A 19,543-nucleotide genomic window follows, 5' to 3' on the forward strand; every position below is an offset into this window, starting at 1 on the left:
TGTTTTGCTACATTGGGATGACCACAACAGGTCAAGATTGACAACGGCCCCTGTTTTATAAGTAAAACATTATTAGAATTCTTCCAGAGATGGAATATATCCCATATCACCAGGATCCCATACAACCCTCAGGGTCAAGTGATTGTAGAAAGACATCAACAATATCTCAAAGAGGTCCTTATAAAACAAAAAGGGGGAGAAGTCTTCCCCCATCTACAACTGCAAAAGGTTAACCATCAATGTTTTAAATTTTCAAAAATCAGATGAACAAAATAGATTTCAGAAACATTGGGGATCTCTACTAAAGGTTAGGAGGAAGGATCCTCTTACTAACCAATGGAGGGGCCCAGACCATTTGTTGACACAGGGCCTAGGATACGGATGTGTTTTCCCAAACAAAGGGGAACACCTATACGGCTGCCTGCTCAGTAACTTAGAATTTCTTCCCTCCTCTCAGGACAACGGGGAAGACCAAGAAATGGCCAATAAAGAAAGAAAGAGATTATGGTGGACAACCCCTAAATTCAAACACAAGAAAAGAAAAGTAACAACTGCCCAAGGGACACTGACACTTGAGGAAAGTGTTGTCTTTTTATTTCAGATGGTCCTCCTGGCAGTAATCATGTTAACTCTTCTCCCGGAGATCAAGGTCCAGCCCCCCACCAACCACAGAAGGTGACATGGATCCTGTTAAGCGATGGTTTAGGAAGGATCCTAAACCAAACTTCTCAGATGAGGACACCCTGGATGTGGTGGACTGACCTGATGTTTGACCTCTGTGATTTGGCGTGTGGGAACTGGGACATGGTGGGAGACCTGAATGCAGAGGCTTTCAGGGTGCACCCTACCCCAAGCATCTTACCCTAATGATCCTGGGTGTTCTCATGTCCTTAGGAGACATGTCCTCCTGCAGACGCCCTTTTATGTCTGCCCAGGAAGCAACTGGACTGCCTCTGCTATTAGAAACCACCGGGCAGCTCCTGATTACAATTGTTCTTCCTGGGGATTTGAGCAGACTGGGCTGGATGTAATTAGAAAAGACAGAGGCTGCATTATGTTATTTACAAAAGTCTTTGGATTCCTTAGCAAGGGTAACCTTACAAAATAGGAGAGGCTTGGACTTGCTGTTTATGGAACAGAGAGGAATTTGCAGGGCACTTAGGAAAGAATGTTGCTTCTTTGCGGGTCATTCCAGGATAGTTACAAGAACCCTAGATGAGTTAAGAAAAGATATTGATTCATTTAAGTCAAGGACCTTGTATGAGACCCGGTTTAATTGGTCCCCATGATTTACCACACTCATCTCTTCCCTAATTGGGCTCATGCTATTTGTTTATTGATCTGTCTTTTCACCCCATGGCTGTCTTTTCACTCCAAAGGCTGAAACAATCATCCCAAAAACAGATACAACAGGTACAATTCATGGCCCTTCGAGTACAGTATGATAGGCTCAATACATCTCATCCCACGGATGAACTCTCAATTTGGGGGTATCCAGACTGAAACTCCAGGTAGGGGTGGTCCTGACCCATTCTCTCTCCCCGGTGGGCTATTCTGACTTGGTGACTGGAGTAGGGGGTGGGATATAAAACAAAAGGAAAAGATGTTGGGCCAAAATTATCTTAGGACCTGTACCTCGAGGCCTGCAGGACAGAGAAAAGCCTGGCTCTAGTTTGAAGGAACTGAGTGAGGATGAGACAGAAAAATCCAGGTAGATGCCTCTTCAGCCAGAGGAAGGGCTTGGCTGTCTCTCATTGGCTGGAGTTACCCCCACATCACATGATGTCACTTAACCTATATAATAAGCTGATGCTCTCAGTAATAAACTGAGTTCCTGCTTTGACTTGACTCCCTATTATGTCTTGATTGTCGTGCATTGTAGGGATGCAGAATGGGTGGGTAGCCCACTCACCTTTCCCTGGGGAATAAGGAGGCTAAGGAGGCCTAGCAATTGGGCATGGAACACTCAACTGTGGGAAAGTTCATTCTCCAGGTCGGGGATCCTGGCTGTATAAAAATAAAGAAAGCAGGCTGAACACTAGTATGCCTTCATTCTTTTCTGTTTCCTGTCAGTACAATGTGATTCTTGTTTTGATTTCTCAACATGAGGTGCAGGTCCCTTGAACCATGAGAAAGAAAACAAATGAAAACACTTTCCTCTCGGAAGCTGCTTCTGTCAGAATGTTTTATTCCAGCAACAGAAGAGTTGGTGAAGACAAGACTCAAGACCAGGTGAGCCCTGTGGCCATCATTGCAGAGATTCCAGAAAGGCTAGTCACAGTGTCACAAGACATAAACATTTTATTTGTTCTAGGAAACATAGGCAGATACTCTCATTTTCTTCCTATTCCCTGATCATTGCATAGACCACAATGGCAATAACATGATGACCATTTTCTCTGATCTCAGATAGAACAAACATGGATTCAACTTTTCTTAGACAATTTTGCTCAAACCACACATAGATCGCATCTTACGCTACATGCATAGAGTTTTTGGTATCCTTAAACAGGAAGCAGTCAGCTCTTTAGCAGACACCAGCTGGGGCTGAGAATTTAATTCAATTCTGATGTTTTCTACCTGGAGATAGCATCGGGTCCCAGGTAAAGACTCAGTTCCCAAGCTGCTCCTTTGGCTTTAATGCCAGGGGCACACACCAGCTTGCAGGTTGTCTTATCTGTGCCTCTGTTTAACTGGATCACCACACCCCCTCCCTGATTTGATTGTATTGTTTGAAAAGCTCCCAGAATTTATGAAGGCATACACAGAGACATTTATTATAAGGGGCATTATAAAAGTATAACGATGACTATCTGAGGTATGAGAAAGACAAAGCATACCTATGTGCTCTTAGGGCAGCATGATCCAGGGACTTCTGCAAGTTTACTTATCCAGAAATTCTCTGAGCCCTGCTGTCTGCTTAAGGTTTTATGGCAAGTTCATCTAATACTAGCAGACTACCTGGGAAAAACAAGCCTGGGACACCTGTACAGACACTTGGTGTGTCCTTGTAGTATTGCTTCTTTCTAACTATGAGACAGAACCATCTTTGAGATGGAGGTAGGGACAGAGTCTTAACTCTCAGACAAGTTAGTCTGAGAAAAGTAAGGAAGAGCTGAATTTTTGGGACCCACCTTGGGAAAAGAAATTGCGTTCTTTGGCTGATCTTTGGGAGTTATAAGTCAAAAAATGAAAATATAACACACACACACACACACACACACGTGCCCCCAACACCAACACCATCCAAACACACATTCATACACACAGAGTGATTTTTCTTCCAGCAGCTGAATAGAATAGCGAATTCTAATGTTTAAACTTATTTTAAGAATTAAAATATCATTATCTAGGGCAAAAATGTCAGAGAAAAATTATTTAAAAAAAAGAAATTCAAAAGAAAAAAGGAGGCTAGTATATGAATTGAGACATATAAATTGGCATTGCCTGTGGATTCCTAAAAGCTGGCTAAATATAAAAAAGTAGAGATTAAATTGTGATTTTTTTCCCATTATCTATTATGGGAAAGTAATACGATAATTTTAGAAAGCTCTTAAAAAAAACAAACATCCAACAGCTAGGACAGTTAAATTAGTAGCTTTTAACAAGTCTGTGGCAAAAAAGAAAGCTTTTAGAAATCCTTTTTACTGCCAAGTATCATATTAAAAAACCTCTTGATTAAATGTCTACAGGAAAAAAAACTGGCAAAAACTTTCCAGTGGATGAAATTAAAACTTAGAGAAAGAGCTACATACGGTGCTAATTGTGTGGCCTTTACCACACACGCATCTCTCCCAGAACCCAGAGTTGCCCTAGAGATGGTAAATTACAAACCTCGGGATTTAATTTTCTATCAGAAATGAGGTACCGTGAATGGAAAGTAGAAGGGACTGGCCTTAGGAAGCCTGATTGTACGTCTCAGCATGGAATAGAGTTGTGTTTGGCTTCCTCAACCCCATCAGGACCACACTTTGCAGGCTGTCAGTAAGTGACTAAGAGGCTATGAAAGTGTTCAGTTCCTGGCGGAATGTCACAAGTACCAACACTATCCTCTGACAAGGCAAGTTTGTCATGGAGCTTTCCCATGTCTTCTCCAAACCTCCTGTCAAGGACCTCTCCCGCAAAGTCATGACTCGTCATATTCCAGCTGTGACTGGAATTTTCTACTGCTTCTAGTCATGCATTGCTTCCTTGTCCAGTCACCTTCCCTTCCAGGCAACCCTCCTAGACCATGCTTCTCACTGTTAGACTCTCTCCTGCTTGCTGCCCCCACCTCTCTCTCTCTCTCCCTCTCTTCCACCTCTCATCTCTCACACACATACATACAAACACACACAGAGAAGTTCATACATAGCTCATCCCTGTGCATCGGAAGATGCTGCACCATGCAAGTTCTTCCCTTCAAGACAAGAGATTGCTACCTGTTCTCTGATGGAAATCTTGGGTCACCAACACTTACACACCTTGACCTTCAGGAGCATATATTACGTTTTCCATGAGCCAAGTGTAAGTCCTTTTCTCTTGGCTTGGAATTAGAAGCTGGTGTTTGCTATCCCCTCTGCTTTGAAATGTGGCTTCTAAGTACAGCCATCTCCAAAGATCAGCTTCTGAAAAAAATCTTGTAATCTTTATGCTTTTAGGTGACTTTACTTTGAAACATGTTACATATTTGTGTGGTATCTCTCTTTGTACTTTGTCTTAGCCAAAATTTATGTTTTTATATCTGGCTTTAGGTACATCCCTGTGAGAAACAGAACAAAGACAATTTTCTCAGGTGTGTTGGCAGAAGGTTGCCTCCCTCCCCCAACCTTGTTTCTTTTCTTTTTCACTTCCAAGGATGTCTAACAGGGGTCAAAGGTGAACATATTGGGAGATGGTACCCGGAAGATGGTATGCAGGAGACAAATGCATGGGCTTCATAGAATTTTATCAACTATCCCAGATTCATTTTGAGATCCATCTGCACCTGCCACAAATGGCTGCCAGGCCTTTAATGGGCATTCCACCAAGTTAATCAGTCCCTTTAATATTTTCTGAGGACAAGTTACATTTTAATAGTCTGAAGGCTTTTGGGTAACCTTATTAATCTGTGCCTTTCTGAATTCTCCAGTTTGTCACTTTGGAAAATAAAGGTTTTTGGTTGGTTGGTTTATCTTTTTATTATTATTATTTTATTCTGTTGATCTCTGGAATCAGAACACACACTCAGTAGAGATAGTTTTGAATGGGAAAGAAGACTAAGAGGAAACTAAAAATTTTGAGAGCCAATTTTAGGGACACTAAGAAAACTCTTTTTCCTTTTGAGATTCCCAGAATACCTGCAGATCTGAAAGACAAGTGTTCAGCCTGCTGAAGGTCCAGAACAATCTTACCACCAAGACTGCCAGAAAGTTCCATGACTTCATCCTTTGGAAACTTGAGCTTTGTGAAGGATACAAAAATAAACTAACCAGGAAAGATTAGTTTATTTTGTTTGCCTGTTTTGTTTTTGAGAGAGCTGCACTATGGAGATAGCCACACTATGGAGCCTAGCGTGCCTTGAACTCACTGTGAGGAGACTTCTGCCTCTGACTCCTCAACACTAGAATTAAAGACCTGAGCCACTACACCTCACTCTGTCAACTCCTTCAAGGATTCTCTGCTTTGATGGTACTTGGAGGTGGAGTATTTGCTTCCAGATGTGAGATTCCTATAATTTTTAATGAAATAAGAACATACAAGTTTAAGGAATCAACAGAAACTTGTATTTTGAAGAAATCAGAAATTTTGGATTAAATATAATGATTACATGTCAAATATTATAAAAATACTAAAGGAATTTAGCATCTTTTCATTGAGAACACTGTGGGCTGTTTCCTGTTGAGTAGCAAAATAGTTCATACATAAGCGGTTCTTATAGCTTTGTTTTCTTCAGTATAGCACTTTAGTTGCTTCCTGTAAAATGACAATAATACATTTTTTTAAAAAAAGGATTAATAACATACAGTACATTTAAAAGTATGTGCTATTAATTTTAACTTTTTAAATATTTCATGGTTTGACTATCAAGGTAAAAGTAACATAAAATCATTGTAAAATTTATAAAATTTTCATTACCATCAATAATATTTTTTTGGTGGAAATGTATTTAGAGTTGCAATTCATATACATTTGCACAAATCTCTGGACATCTTTTTTGTATGATGTTAACAGCCATTGGTAATCAGTATTTAGGTCTGATTTTAAAGGTTACTTCCATTCTTGTTTTATGGTTTCCTGTCTTCTGTCTACCTTGGGCTGGTTTTGGTTTTGCTCTGGGTCTTTTTCAATTTTTCAACTTGCTTTTTTCTAGGTTTTTCAAGTTTCCAGGTTGAATATATGCTACTTTTATAATGAAACAAAAGCCCATAAATATTACATGAGTACTAATGACCAATTTCCTAAGTTATTTTGATCATGTTTCTTTAGACACATTTAACCAAAAACCTCTGGGCCATTGGCTCCTATAGGAGATTTCTCAGGGTGTCTTCCTTGATCAAACCTTATTTTTCTTAACCCAGAATGAATCTACAGCCTCTTCTTTTCCGTGGAAACAAAAGCAAAACCTCTTCTCCAAATTAACATATATTTTGACTTAAATTTTGAAGTCAAGGCATTTTCAAAATCTATATGTTGGATTAATTCAGCACAGTCACGACCTGCAAAGCCAGGCTGGGGAAGCTGAGTTCCTCTGAATTCCCTGAGTGTTCTATAACAGTTTTCTCCAAGATTGAAACAATCCATCCTTCTGTGAAGTCCTTAAATAGGAAGGTAAACAGTTCCAAATAGCTTCAGGAAGTACCTGAAACTGACCAGACTCTCTAGGCCCCCCTTCCCAAAATGTGAACAAGTCAAACTGCTGAGACACCATTAGAATCATTCCAGCTCAGAAAGGCCTTTCTCGCTTTCAATCTTTTCAAGTTCACTCTCTGTCTGCCTGCCACATTTCCTCCTAACCTTATTTACACCTGATGGCACCCAGGCCACGCCCTTTAGAGCCCCGTGACCACCGCTACTGGTTCACCAAAGAGCCTGGGTCCCAATCTAGATCACGGACTGGGCCTGCCGGATCTGTCGAGGATGTAGGTGTTTGTGTGCTGTGCTGGCTGCTGGTGTATAACACAAACAGGTGTTCAGGGACAGTCACCACAAAGACTGGGTAGAGGAGCCAGCCTGGAAATGGAGCTACCACTAAGAGAACAGAACCGAGAGGTGGAGAAACAGTGCCCAGAAACCAGACCACTTCTAGGTTGCTTAGTTAGCTAATTAGTTGCATAAGCATTTCAAGCTGTGTCTGCCCTTTGTGACACCTGAGATTATCCTCAGGCCTCCACCTCCACAGTTTTGTATTCCAATACGTAATGGCGGCATCATTTCCATAGAGTTATCTTGTCTGTCATTGAGCTTGAATTTCTCTGCATATCCAGCAGTGCAAGGCACAACCGCTGTGCGAACAGTTTTTGCTTAGGGAACACTTGCTGGCCCCTGCGATGGGGAGACGTAGGCTACATACAAAATGAACGGCATTTACCTGCGGTTGTGTTCAAAATGAAAGCAGCAGCTATAAAGACTTCCAAGAGCAACAGTCTTCCTATGAGACAGCCTGTTACAACAGTCAGTATCTGGACAGGTGTCCCCACAGTGGATGCTCTGCTGTGGCCGCTGCCGCTGCTAGCGCTGCTTTGGCCTCCACCAGGGATCGTCTGTGCTGACAGGCTGAAGGTTCTAGATTCCACCCGAACCGCATTAGTCAAGATAAATTCAATTTTATAATTTTTTCCTAGGGGGAGAAAAAACATTGTAGTCGTTGACTTCGCTGCTTGTTTTAAATCAATTCCCATTTGTCTTTTATTGGCTTCAAAATCAGTACTAATTACTAATGAAGTATTTTTTTTCAGTGGAGTCTGGCGACATAGTTTGAGCACAGACGGAAATAATGAAATTCTCAGACATTCAGTCTGCTTCTAACCACAGGCAAGGGAAGCAGCACTGTCCCCAGGCAGGTCGATCCAGGATGTGCAGAAAGCCACATGAACAAGTGAGGGAGGAAGCAGGTGAGCAGCTGTCCTCTGTGGTTTCTGTGCCAGCTTCCTGCTTTGCATTCCTCCCTGGACTTCCCTGAGTGATGGATTACTTTCTGAGCATAGAATCTGAAAGGAACCGTTTCTTCCTTTAAGACGCCTTTGGTCCTGGTGTTTATCATAGAAACAGGAAATAAACCAGAACACTGAAGATTCTCCACAACAACTGGTTTGTAGAACTCGAGGCTCCCCAAATCCTCCTCCGTACATATTTTCCCTTTTCTCATTAGCTTGTAGAAAGTCTACAAGTGACTTTCTAGCTCAGCTCTGAACACTTGCAGATTATTAAGTTACTACAAGTCTACCTTAAGTTAAAAAAAAGTATATATTAATTTTTAAAATATAAATGTAACACATTTAGTGAGAATTTTGGAGCAATAACGGGCAAGAAGAGAATACAAATTATGATATTTTTAATGTATGATTGCTGATTATGTTTAAATTTCTCTAATTATATTTTAATTTTTTGTATATTAAGGGCATTTTATAAGGGGAACAGTTATAGTCAGGAAAAGGCATAATATAGCACTTTGATTTCTACAGTTTATTGACCAAAGAATTATAGAATATTTTGTCTATTCAAAGAAAACACACAACTTTTTACTGCTGAAATGGAGGACCTACTATGCTCCACTCACCTGTTCTGTGAGGCGTGAGATCTGTATAATTTGCCCAACAGTTGCTAAATGGAATGGTTGTATTTCCACTAAGGCCGCCAACTTGGTTGTTATTGGAATCCTTTAGGACAGCCTTTAAAGTAAGTGACGTAATTCCAACTGATACACAATTACCCTCAAGAAAAAAAAGAACAGTGGAGAATATAATAAATGCCCGGTCCTAGATCTTCAAAAAAGATAAACTATTTTAAAAATGTCTATTACAAATTAAGAATCTAAAGACTCTCCTAACCTCACTGAAAGAGACCCTGAGCATGAACAGAAAAGAAGCGTTTCCTTTCAAAGAAACATTTTGGAAACACTAGCTAAAAGAGACAATCCACATGTCTAATGCATGTCTAATACATGTGGATAGATAACTTTCACACTCAAGCCGCGGGAGAAGTGGCTCCCTCCTGGGGTTACAGTCAGAGTTCTTCACTCTTGGAGACAGGCGACTCCGGACTCACCTCCGCATCTGCGGCCTTTATCGAGGGCTGCTGAGAAAATGGCTGCCCTGGCTGTGCTGCCACCGGCTGAGCCACCACGGAGAGTGAGGACACAAAGGCCAAGTGGTGGACAGGAAATGCAGATCTTTCAACTGGCTGGGCAGTCACCTGGCATGGACAGAGCAAAGAAAGGAATTTTTCAGGACTGGCTGCATGTCACAGCAAATGCAGCCAGGCCAAGTGCAGTATTGAGTTCATTTGAAATAGTAAATTCAACATGTGGAATGGTCATTGCTATACATACCTCTCTAAATCATAGCTATGACACATATTCAATGCAAAATACATGCGAAAAACTAAGTTTTAGAAGTATGATCATGTCCAATGCTGTGTGTGTGTGTGTGTGTGTGTGTGTGTGCGCGCGCGCGCAGGTGCATCCACCTATGAAGGCCAGAGGAGGACACACAAGGAGTCATTTGATAGCACTTTCCACTGTCCATGCTTGGGACTGGGTCTCTCAGTAAACCTGGAACTAGCTGTTTTTATGCCTGTTCATCAAGTCACAATAACTCCCTGTCCCCTCACCCAGACCAGTATGGGCTACAGGCACGCCTGGCCATGCCTAGCTTTAAACGTGAATAATGGAAATCAAAATTCAAGTCCTCATATGTGTTCATTAGTTTTATATCAAATTGATGCAAGCTGGAGTCATTTGGGAAGAGGGAACCTCAACTGGGAAAATGCCTGTGTAATATGGGCCTCTAAGAAGGTCCACCGAGCATTTTCTTGATTAATGATTGATGCAAGAGGACCCAGTCCACGGTGGGTTTTGCCAGCCCTGGACAATGGCCTTGATTTGCATAAGGAAACAGGCTGTAAAAACTATGAGGACCAAATCAGTAAGCAGCAGTCCTCCATGGCCTCTGTTTTAGCTCCTGCCTCCAGGTTTTTGCCTTGAGTTCCTGCCCTGACTCCCCTTTATGGTGGACTACAGCTATAAGCTGAAATAAATTCATTTTCCCCCAAGTTACTTTTGCTCATGGTGTTTTCTCACAGCAATAGAAACCCCAACTAAGACACAGGCTTGCACTGCAAGTGTTCCAACCATATCTGAAACACCATTTTTTTTTATTTTTTAAACTACATTATTACCATTTCAGTTAACCCATAAAAATGAATTAGAAAGACATGCTATCTAGGTTTCATATTTGAAATATAAAGAAGATCTTCTTTTTTTTAAAGCAGTACCATTTTTTAAAAGATAAATTACATTTTACTCTAGCTGTGTGTTCTTACCTTAATCCAGCCAGAATCGGATGGTTGGGGAATAGGACTGGTGATAGACATGGAAGAAATATTGAATCCAAGGACAGTACTAATTTTCCCTAAGATGACAGCTTGGCCAAGAGAGCTAGAAATGTCCTGGAGCTCGGACAAGTGCATCTGACCTGTGGGGGGAAATCCATTAGGGCATTTATTTGGATCACAAGAATATAGACATGTGTGAATATGTGAAAGTTTTTGGCTTTCATTTTGTTTGCATTCTTCATCACATTATAGACTACTAAGACTTCGGTACCTGAAAACAATATGACAGTCATATTAATAAATTGGGGGAAATGAAGAGATCAAGAGAATGTTAGAAAATACAACTTAAGAAAGAAAAAAGGTAACAAAGAATGCACGTGTGTGTGTGCACGCACGCACGCACACACACACACACACACCTGAAAGCACAATGAGAGAGTGTGTCTCATGGTTTAAACTTTACTGTCATTCTTTGTCAGAAGTGAAGGATTTTCAGCCTTTCCTGTCAGCACACATTACTTTTCCAGAACAGAGTATTTTTAGAACTGAAGTATAATAAGGATCTACCCATTATTAGTGTGTGCATTAATAACTTGCTGAAGTTATCAGGTTCCTAACCATCCATTCCCTTCTTTGGACTTCTGGAAGTTTTGAAGGCTGCTTTTCAGACAGTACATTCTTCCATTTCTCTCTTCCTTTCAGGGGACCTGGGGTTTCCTCCTAAACTAATCACCTCCCCAAGGACTCCCACTTTATTAACCACACCTTCGTATTCCTTTTGAGAGAGTCTGATACTTATTCTTGATTTCTTCTCCACTTACATACCAATTTATATTTAACCATACACTAATTTTCAACTTCCTTTGTCCTTACTGTCAAAATGCCCTCAAAATGAGAATTGTTAAATTCTACTTTATTCCACACACTGTAGTCAGAGTGATTCTTGGAAAACTGCTGTAACCAAGACGTTATTAAGATCCTGTGGCTTAAAAGATCCGCTGTTTTCCACATTCTAAGTCACGCCTTCATGACTCAAACCCCTGAATTTCTTCCACTAAGAATATACTAGAAAGCTTGGTGTGCTGAGCAGTGTTGCCTAACACAACACATTGGAACCCACACTCGGAATTTTCAGTTCACTTCGAAAGGTCTTCCTTGCACGACCCAGAGTCTCAGAAACAGGCTGAGTCTTTCAGCTTCCTCCCTCTCCCCTGACTCCTTCCAGATGTCTTCTCTAAGCTCTCTGAAATGTAAATGCTTCTGTGGTCTAGGGGAGATGTACCCAGGCGCATCATCCCATGGCCACTGCTACTTTATGGTCACTGGCTCTCAGCACAGTGGCAGACGCAACCTTCGCTGCGCTGTTCTTCCATTTCTCCCGATTGCCATCTCAATACTGAAGACCTTGACATGGAAACCTCTGACCTGAGGACTCCACCCACCCAGACATCTCCTCAGCACCTGTGCTCCCTCTTTCTGGTGTACCTGACACTATGTGAATGCCATATTGTATGATGCTTACATGCTGGATACCCTGATGTGATGGATCAGCTAGACGACTATGTACACATCTATCTTTTTACTTCTCTATGTTTTTTCATGATTCATCCACACCAGGCAAAGTTCTAGAACTTTTCTTGAGACGTGCAACCCTACACTAAACTCTACTTTATAAACACACCATTGGCTTGCTTTTCTTTACATTCATGTTCCTATGCTCCTTGTTCTCAGACCTCTATCTTATATTTATCGAGGTCTATCTGGCATTGCTACAAAGGGATGAATAATCTGCCTGGTGTTCCCTGGGCCCCTGCAACTCCTAGATTAAATCTACAGGTTAAGTCACACTGAAACCAGAACACTAGCCATATAATCCAAGGAAGAACAGAGCTGAAGAAGGGAAGTCAGCTATGACTCGAGGTAGATAACATCAGAGAAACCATTGCTGCAACATAAGCCTAGTGAAGCAAGAACAATAAAAACTCAGAGAGAGAAACTGGGGTTCAACCTGAAGATCCAAAGAGCAAAACAGCCAGCTACTGGCTCTTACCTCGACCTCAGTCCAAAATGGTGGTCTTGCCTCCAGGAATCTCAGAATGAGACTGTGTCTGAGAGCTGTCTCCTCCCGATTTATAAACCTCTTTAGCGCTGGGATTCAAGATGTGCACCACTGGGATTTAAGTCATGTACTGTCTGGTTTTTATGGCAAGTAGTGTGGCTACTGCGATTAAAGGCATATGCCATTGTGGTTGTTTTACTTTCCCGATCCCCAGGCAAGCTTCAGTTATTGAAATATGAAGGAAATATCACTACAACCTAGACGTCCTATGTTCTTCTAAGCAACAGAGTTCCACAGGCAGCTTCCTCTTCTAATTGACTATCTTAACCTATTCTTACCCTTTAGCACTCAGATTAAGTTACTTCCTATTAAGTCAGATCCTTTTGTTTGATTTATTCATGTGCAACCTCTTCATAATTCCAAAGTTGTTATTATTATAGAAATAGAGAAGTAAAAGGGTTTGTAGGCCTTTAGGGTTCAAGACAAAGAGAAAACAGGGCTTCCTAGTAGGCTAGTTTACACTTGACAATGACATTCCTTTATCTCAAAGGCTGTACCTGCGGTAGAGTTGCTTAAGAACCAAGCAGGAGCGGCTCCGATCTCCAATTCCACTGCGCGTCCCACGGATCTCCTCCTTCGCAGACTCCCTCCCATTATCCTGCTGACACGGATTTTGTCACTCGATATTTTTAGGAACAAGGCAAGGTTTCTAACCAGATTGTGAGAGCTAAAAAAATCGTCCTCTGTCATGGTAGGCAGTTGGAAAGAAACAAAGATGACTGCAGCAGTGTGGACTTCCACGGGTGTGGTTCCTTTAACCACAAGGTACAACATCTGGTAGGCTCTGTCAAAGTAGTTCTCACCTGGGCCAGCGGAAGCCAGGTTAGGGAGGAATTGCTCTAGGAAGAAAAAAGGTCAAGACAGCAAAATATCAGAATATATTTCTATTAGCATAATGGCCAAATGCAGTATTTAATATTTGTTTGAACTCCCAAAAGTTCAATGATATTATTTTCATAACAAAGCGTACAAATTAAAATCCAAATGACTACGAAATTAACTTGCAACATGATAATCCATTAAATAATACTATTAATAGTCATTGTATACAAAATTGATTTCTAAAAGAATTATCTATTGCCACAATAAAAATGAAAAACTGAAAAACTATGCACCCAGAAATTTATTCTGAAGTTATAGAAGATGATTTACATATTCTGAATTTTAAAGCCATGGGTGAAGGAATTTGGTGCTTTAAAAGTGTAAATTTAAAATGGCCTTCTAATTCATTCAGCAATACATGTTAATATTTTTCGTTCTACTGAGGACAGAAGGTATGTGATAAAATGAAGGATCTATTAAAACATCTCAGAGGACTCTTATGCTGTGCAAATGGGATGATGAGCTAGCTTGTAAAAACTATGATTAATTAAAACAAATTCTACTAGGGAATTGGATTTTATGAAGTGTGTGTGTGTGTGTGTGTGTGTGTGTGTGAGAGAGAGAGAGAGAGAGAGAGAGAGAGAGAGAGAGAGAGAGAGAGAGAGAGAGTCAACACAATTAAGAACCAGCAGATCTTCACCATGTAAGCCCCAAAGGCTGAAGTGTATTCCAGTGGTAGAACAGAACATGTGGCGTCTGGGTGTACTTCATTGTGTGAATCTAAAGAATGTGCCCCGTGCTACAGAGCAGGTATCAGTTCATACTCTGGTTAACACGCCTGTGCCATCTGTCTTAGCTGACTTTTTTATGTCACTGAAGTCATGAAGGACATAGAGATCAAGACAATAGAGCATTGCAGGTAACCTTAAAAAATAGAGAGGCTTGTATTACAAAGGCATTCCGCATTCAGTGTGCTAAAGCTTTGAAGAAATCCTGCAAAAACAATGCAATTTTTTTTTTACTTTAATTTTTGGCCAGAGAAGCAATTGCATTTTTGAGCATCAGCACTGAAAAAAAAGCAAAAACAAGAAAAACCCCAGCAATACTAAGAAAAAACAAACTGATAACATACAAACACAGTCTTGTTAATCTATTAAAAGGCACCTGTGGTTTGATTTCCAGCCCCTTGCCTCACTTTATTCAGATGTTACTTATCGTCTAAGGCTGTGATCCACAACCTAAGGGTTGCCACCCCTTGTTGCAAACACTGCTTTCACTGGGGTCACCCAAGAGCATCAGAAAACACAGGGTATTTACATTACGATTCAAAACAATATCAAAGTTACAGTTATGAAGTAGTAATGAAAATAATTTTATGGCTGGGGGTCACCACAACATGAGCAACTGCATTAAAAGGTGACAGCGTTAGGAAGGTTGAGAACCACTGATCTAAGGTATAATGGTACATAACAAGAATTTACATATAAAGCACTTGGGGCCGAGTGTCTGACATGTAAGAATGTCTCGGAAATTTTAGCTCTTTTATTAGTATCAAAAACAAGACTTGTTTTACAAATGACAAAGACTATTGACAACTCATTCAGACTTCCAGGTCTAGCTTATAGTTTGTTGTTTACAATTCTGTAATAGAGGGCCAAGATTATGGAGCCCAGAGGTAAGTAATCTAAGTCCACTCATGAAACACGTTTGCTATCAGCAACATTAGAATTTTATCTAATAAAAAGCCCTAAATGAACAGGGATAATTCTTGGTTTATAAATATCACTATGTAGATAAATGCAGCCCTTTTGGTGTATTACATACATATCATGTGTATTTTATAATATTTAATTAATAATGTCGGTATTATGATAGCTTTCTTGACAATATATCTGATAACTAGAATTAATTCAGGAATTGACCTCCATAGAACAGAAATAAAGCAGAGGGCAAGCAGAAGATTCAGAGAGAAATCTCTTTTAAACACAAGAGCAGTTAAACCACACACACCGAAGAAAAACTTAGTCAGGAAGTAACAAGCATGTCCATTACAAAAGCGCTTGTCTTAATCCACCTACAGAAAAAAAGAGTTGCCAGCAGGGATCATTCAAAACACTTTATGAATGATAACATCTTAGTTTTTTGTTGAATGGGACGAAAGAAATATACTTCCTTCTTTATTCACCAATGAACGCTTAAGGAACTGGTAGAAGAATAAAATGTTTCAAAAAATGTTTACAAGGAACAAAATATATATATATTCACACACACATGCACACGCGCACACACACACACACACACACAAAACGTGTGTAATATCCTAAGAAAATACCTGTGTTCAGATGTCTGTCAAGTTCACAGAATTTCTTTTGGGCATTCCATGCTGTATTTTTGGGACAGACCAGTGAATTGTTCACATAGACATCCAAACGCTGAAGTGTAGAAAAGAAAATTCCTACTAGAACTGCCTGTTAAAAGAACATTTATATGTTTTTATTACAGCAATAGAACAGAATGCTTAGAATTTAGTTCTTAAAAAGGTATTCTAACTATGTACACCTTTTGTAAGATAATCAGTTTTTGTGAACTTAGGGCAAATATTAGAAAAATTCAAAATATGCTTGCATTTAACCATTCATGCAGATATGATATATTAACCCCCTAGTTGATGAATCCCAGTAGAAGAATATAACATAAGAAAGAAATTATTAGAGAAGTCATGTACAAGTTGAAGGCAGGGTCCCTTGCAAAGACAACAAAGTACAAAAGAGACGTTTGAAGCCAGTGGCTGGGACATACTTAACAGTGTTCTGCTTTATAGGAACACAGAATTAAATCTGTAATATTAAAACCTATCTCACAAAACTTTGGTATGAAGACTGGCAAAACTCAGTTGAAGCATGAAGAGATTCCCATAGGGTCTTATAGATCGTTGTGAAGAATTGTTCACACAGAGATGAGTGGAACTCATGTTTGCTAGAGGAGAGGCCTAACGTGTCCTCCGTGGCCGAGGTGAGCAGACCACTGGAGGGCAAGAGAAGACACAGGAAGAAGAGGTGTAGGCAGTTGCCTACTTCTAGGGACAAGAGTTGCTTCACTAAGTGGTAGCAGTGGATTTGGTAAGAGATTCTCTGACTCCAGCTGTTTGAAAAGTCAGCAGAATTCACAGTTGGATTGGGTATGGGATGAAACAGTGAGAGGGCACAATAATGATGCCCGAGTTTTTACCTTAGCAATGCAAAGCATCGACTGGCTATCACCTGAGAAGAAAGGATGTCTCTCATTTCTCCTCCGTTCCCTTCCTTCATCTGGCCAGATACATTCCTGTACTTAACACTCTAGGACTTTAAAGTCTTGTATAAGTAAAGAAAGAAAGTCTGGATTATGGGACTACTGATCAATACTTTTCCCCACTGGCAGTCTGAATAAATTTAATGTTCCCAGCTGAGTAACATTGACAGCAAAGATGTGACACTATCAGAGATATTTAAAATAATATGCTGAAAACATGGCAATACATTCCAAAGCTATATTTCTGGTATGTATATGCATAATATCAACATGTAAGAATAGGAAAAACAAATATATTACTTTAAGTCATACATGATTTTAGTCTAAAAATTTAGGCTTGCTTGCTCGTCACTCGATCATAAATATCAGTCAGTTCTCATAAATGGCACTTAGGAATCAACACATATTGGAAGGAGGAGTTTGGTACATATGTATTCTTCCAAGAAAGGAAACCCTGTCCAGATTAATGGCACTTTCAGTACTACACTAATGGATCTTTATAAACGAGCTAGAAGGATGACAAAATTAGAGAAGGCTGGAGTGAGACTTAATTGCCAGCAGTTTGGAACTCTGACAACCGGTAAGGCAGTATTTCTATCTAGGCTCACCTTACTATGTTCAACATTAAGCAACATCAGCCGAAGATTCTGAGGACTGGTCCCAGTGAAGTAAACCTCATACATTTTGTTCAGGGCCACTATGCCATGGAACAGGGACAGTCTTCTTTGGCATGTATACCCAGCACACCAACCATGGTCCTGTGGGCCTAAATTCATGCAAAATCAACGTCCATGTTCCTATTTCATTAGAACTTGTTTATTTCTTACAAAATATGAAGAATCTTTATATTTAAAATAAATTGCAAAGGTTTGGTTCAGATGCAAGCTCAGCAGTTAAACCTATTATTTATCCTCTGTCTACCCAGCTGGTTCTCAAACTTTGGCTTAAAATGGAAGGCAGAGAAGCAACTTGCTCCTATTATCCTTCCTTTCATACTGATTGGGAGTAAAAAGATGACAATGTGTTAGCTAGGATTTGTGTTAGAGAACTGTATGACAATAGAGAACACTACGGTCAAGACTTAGCTTTCTGGGATCGTTTTCTAGGAAATGTATTTAGCATAGCTGTTTCATTAAGACACCTGCCAGCAAAGAATGAACATTTGTATTCCCTAACAAGATGCATTAATGTTTTTTGGCCACTTGCTCATTTGTTTATTAGCCAACCCATAAATTCCACAACACATTTGATTCGGAGCTGTGGGGGATTGAACAGCCGGGAACCAACAAGCAGCCTTTCTTACAACATTCCATCAAATACTCAATATGAAATAAATGTCCTGGATCTCCTATTTGGTAAACCACTGAGTCAAATCTCACTCTTGCACACAGTTATTTCTTAAATATGGAAGGCCAAGAAGTCTTTGTATTTGTTGGTTTTATATGCAAATAATTTTTCATGTAGCTCTCTACATTAAATGAATGCTTTGACTAATTCACGTCCACTTACACAGAACACTTACCATTAATGAGATCAACATAGCCATTGCTCATGATAGCCACTGGGGAGAGTCTTCGTGTTTCTGTGTCAGAATCCAGGCTTTCTATAACCATCATTGCGTATTCCATTCCAGAACACTGATAGCTCTGCCATGCTGGGATGTATTTACAGGTCGTGTCTCTAATAATCCCTAGAAACATGAGTATTAATGTTTTAGAAATGGTAGATCTCTGCAAAATGTATTTTTATTGTCCTTATCTTATTTATAGGATCAATAAACAGAAGCAACGAGTTATTGGTTCATTATCCAATTTTTTTAAAAAAGGAACTTCATTCCATAAACTTCAAGTTTAATCATAGACTTATGATTCTATTACTAGAACAACAGACCTTTATGAGGTGCTTTCTCCATGACAGGAATTCTACTTCCATTCAGAAAGGTGAGCATCGCCTTAGGAATTCGATAGTCTCCAATCCCCAGTCGGCTGTTACCATCCCATTCATATTCTGCCTGAGGGATCACTGACCCCACGTTCCCCAGGAAGGAACCATCCATGTCTCTAAGGAAGGACTTTCTTTTGGCATCACAAACCATGTCCACACAATCAGATGGGTTCACTTTACTGGGGAGAAAAGGCAAAACAAACAAGTGAGGTCACTGATTGATTCTTTTTTCAGAAAAATTCTAGTGGGACAAACTAGCCTGTGCAATTAGCATTGCAAAGAAGAGTGATTTTTTTCATGGTGTTTATTTAGTCCATTCTGCTGGATTTATTAGCCTTTCAAAATGACAAGTTATACAGGTGGGAGATATACTTAGAACTCCATGTTGGTATCCCATATTTTGTATAATTGTAGGTTTGATTTTTGTGTGTTGTTCATAAATCACTAACATTTATCTATGCCTCAGGTGGATGTCAATATTTTGTTGTGACATGATGGAAATCTCTGTGTTGGCCTGGTAGTCTCTGCTAATTTTCTCACCATTCTTGTCTCTACAAATGATAAAGTACTACTTACTATTAGATAATATAAATATTTAATAATAGTTGTCTCTTTTACCTTCCTACCTGAAATCTTAGGGTCTTTGCTAGTTGAAGGCTGATATATAATCTTAAATAATTTTATCTATGTACACACTGATAAACTTGGATTGTGATCCTTCTGTTACATAGTGGTAACCATTCTAGAGGTGACAATACTGTAAATGTCTTCACAGTTCAACTTAAAATAGTATATTGGCTTCATCTTTTGTCACGTGCAGTGTTAATTGAGTGTCCTCAGATATAATAATGAAAG

The 19,543-nt window shown here is 39.9% G+C and overlaps 1 protein-coding gene and 1 long non-coding RNA gene across 4 annotated transcripts in view; one reads left to right on the plus strand and one right to left on the minus strand.

The window, feature by feature from the left end:
* The first annotated feature begins 908 nt into the window (after positions 1-908).
* On the plus strand, positions 909-5,449 carry LOC142843545 (uncharacterized). Its single transcript, XR_012909649.1, has 3 exons — positions 909-2,232; positions 4,734-4,774; positions 5,306-5,449. It is a non-coding gene; the product is annotated as an uncharacterized LOC142843545 (long non-coding RNA).
* A 272-nt stretch (positions 5,450-5,721) lies between these two features.
* The window catches only part of Pkhd1l1 (PKHD1 like 1), a 126,291-nt gene continuing 112,469 nt past the window's right edge, over positions 5,722-19,543 (minus strand). For all 3 annotated transcript variants that reach the window (XM_075961048.1, XM_075961047.1, XM_075961046.1), the window contains 10 exons: positions 18,635-18,867; positions 18,267-18,434; positions 17,353-17,510; positions 15,786-15,921; positions 13,129-13,470; positions 10,501-10,652; positions 9,226-9,372; positions 8,738-8,891; positions 7,550-7,798; positions 5,722-5,934 (listed from right to left, as the gene is read on the minus strand). In XM_075961048.1, the coding sequence (XP_075817163.1) occupies positions 5,924-5,934; positions 7,550-7,798; positions 8,738-8,891; positions 9,226-9,372; positions 10,501-10,652; positions 13,129-13,470; positions 15,786-15,921; positions 17,353-17,510; positions 18,267-18,434; positions 18,635-18,867 (1,750 nt within the window). In that variant the 3' untranslated portion in view covers positions 5,722-5,923. The remainder of the gene's footprint in view (positions 5,935-7,549; positions 7,799-8,737; positions 8,892-9,225; positions 9,373-10,500; positions 10,653-13,128; positions 13,471-15,785; positions 15,922-17,352; positions 17,511-18,266; positions 18,435-18,634; positions 18,868-19,543) is intronic.

This window comes from Microtus pennsylvanicus, chromosome 2 (assembly GCF_037038515.1).
Source record: "Microtus pennsylvanicus isolate mMicPen1 chromosome 2, mMicPen1.hap1, whole genome shotgun sequence".
Taxonomy (NCBI): Eukaryota; Metazoa; Chordata; class Mammalia; order Rodentia; family Cricetidae; genus Microtus; species Microtus pennsylvanicus.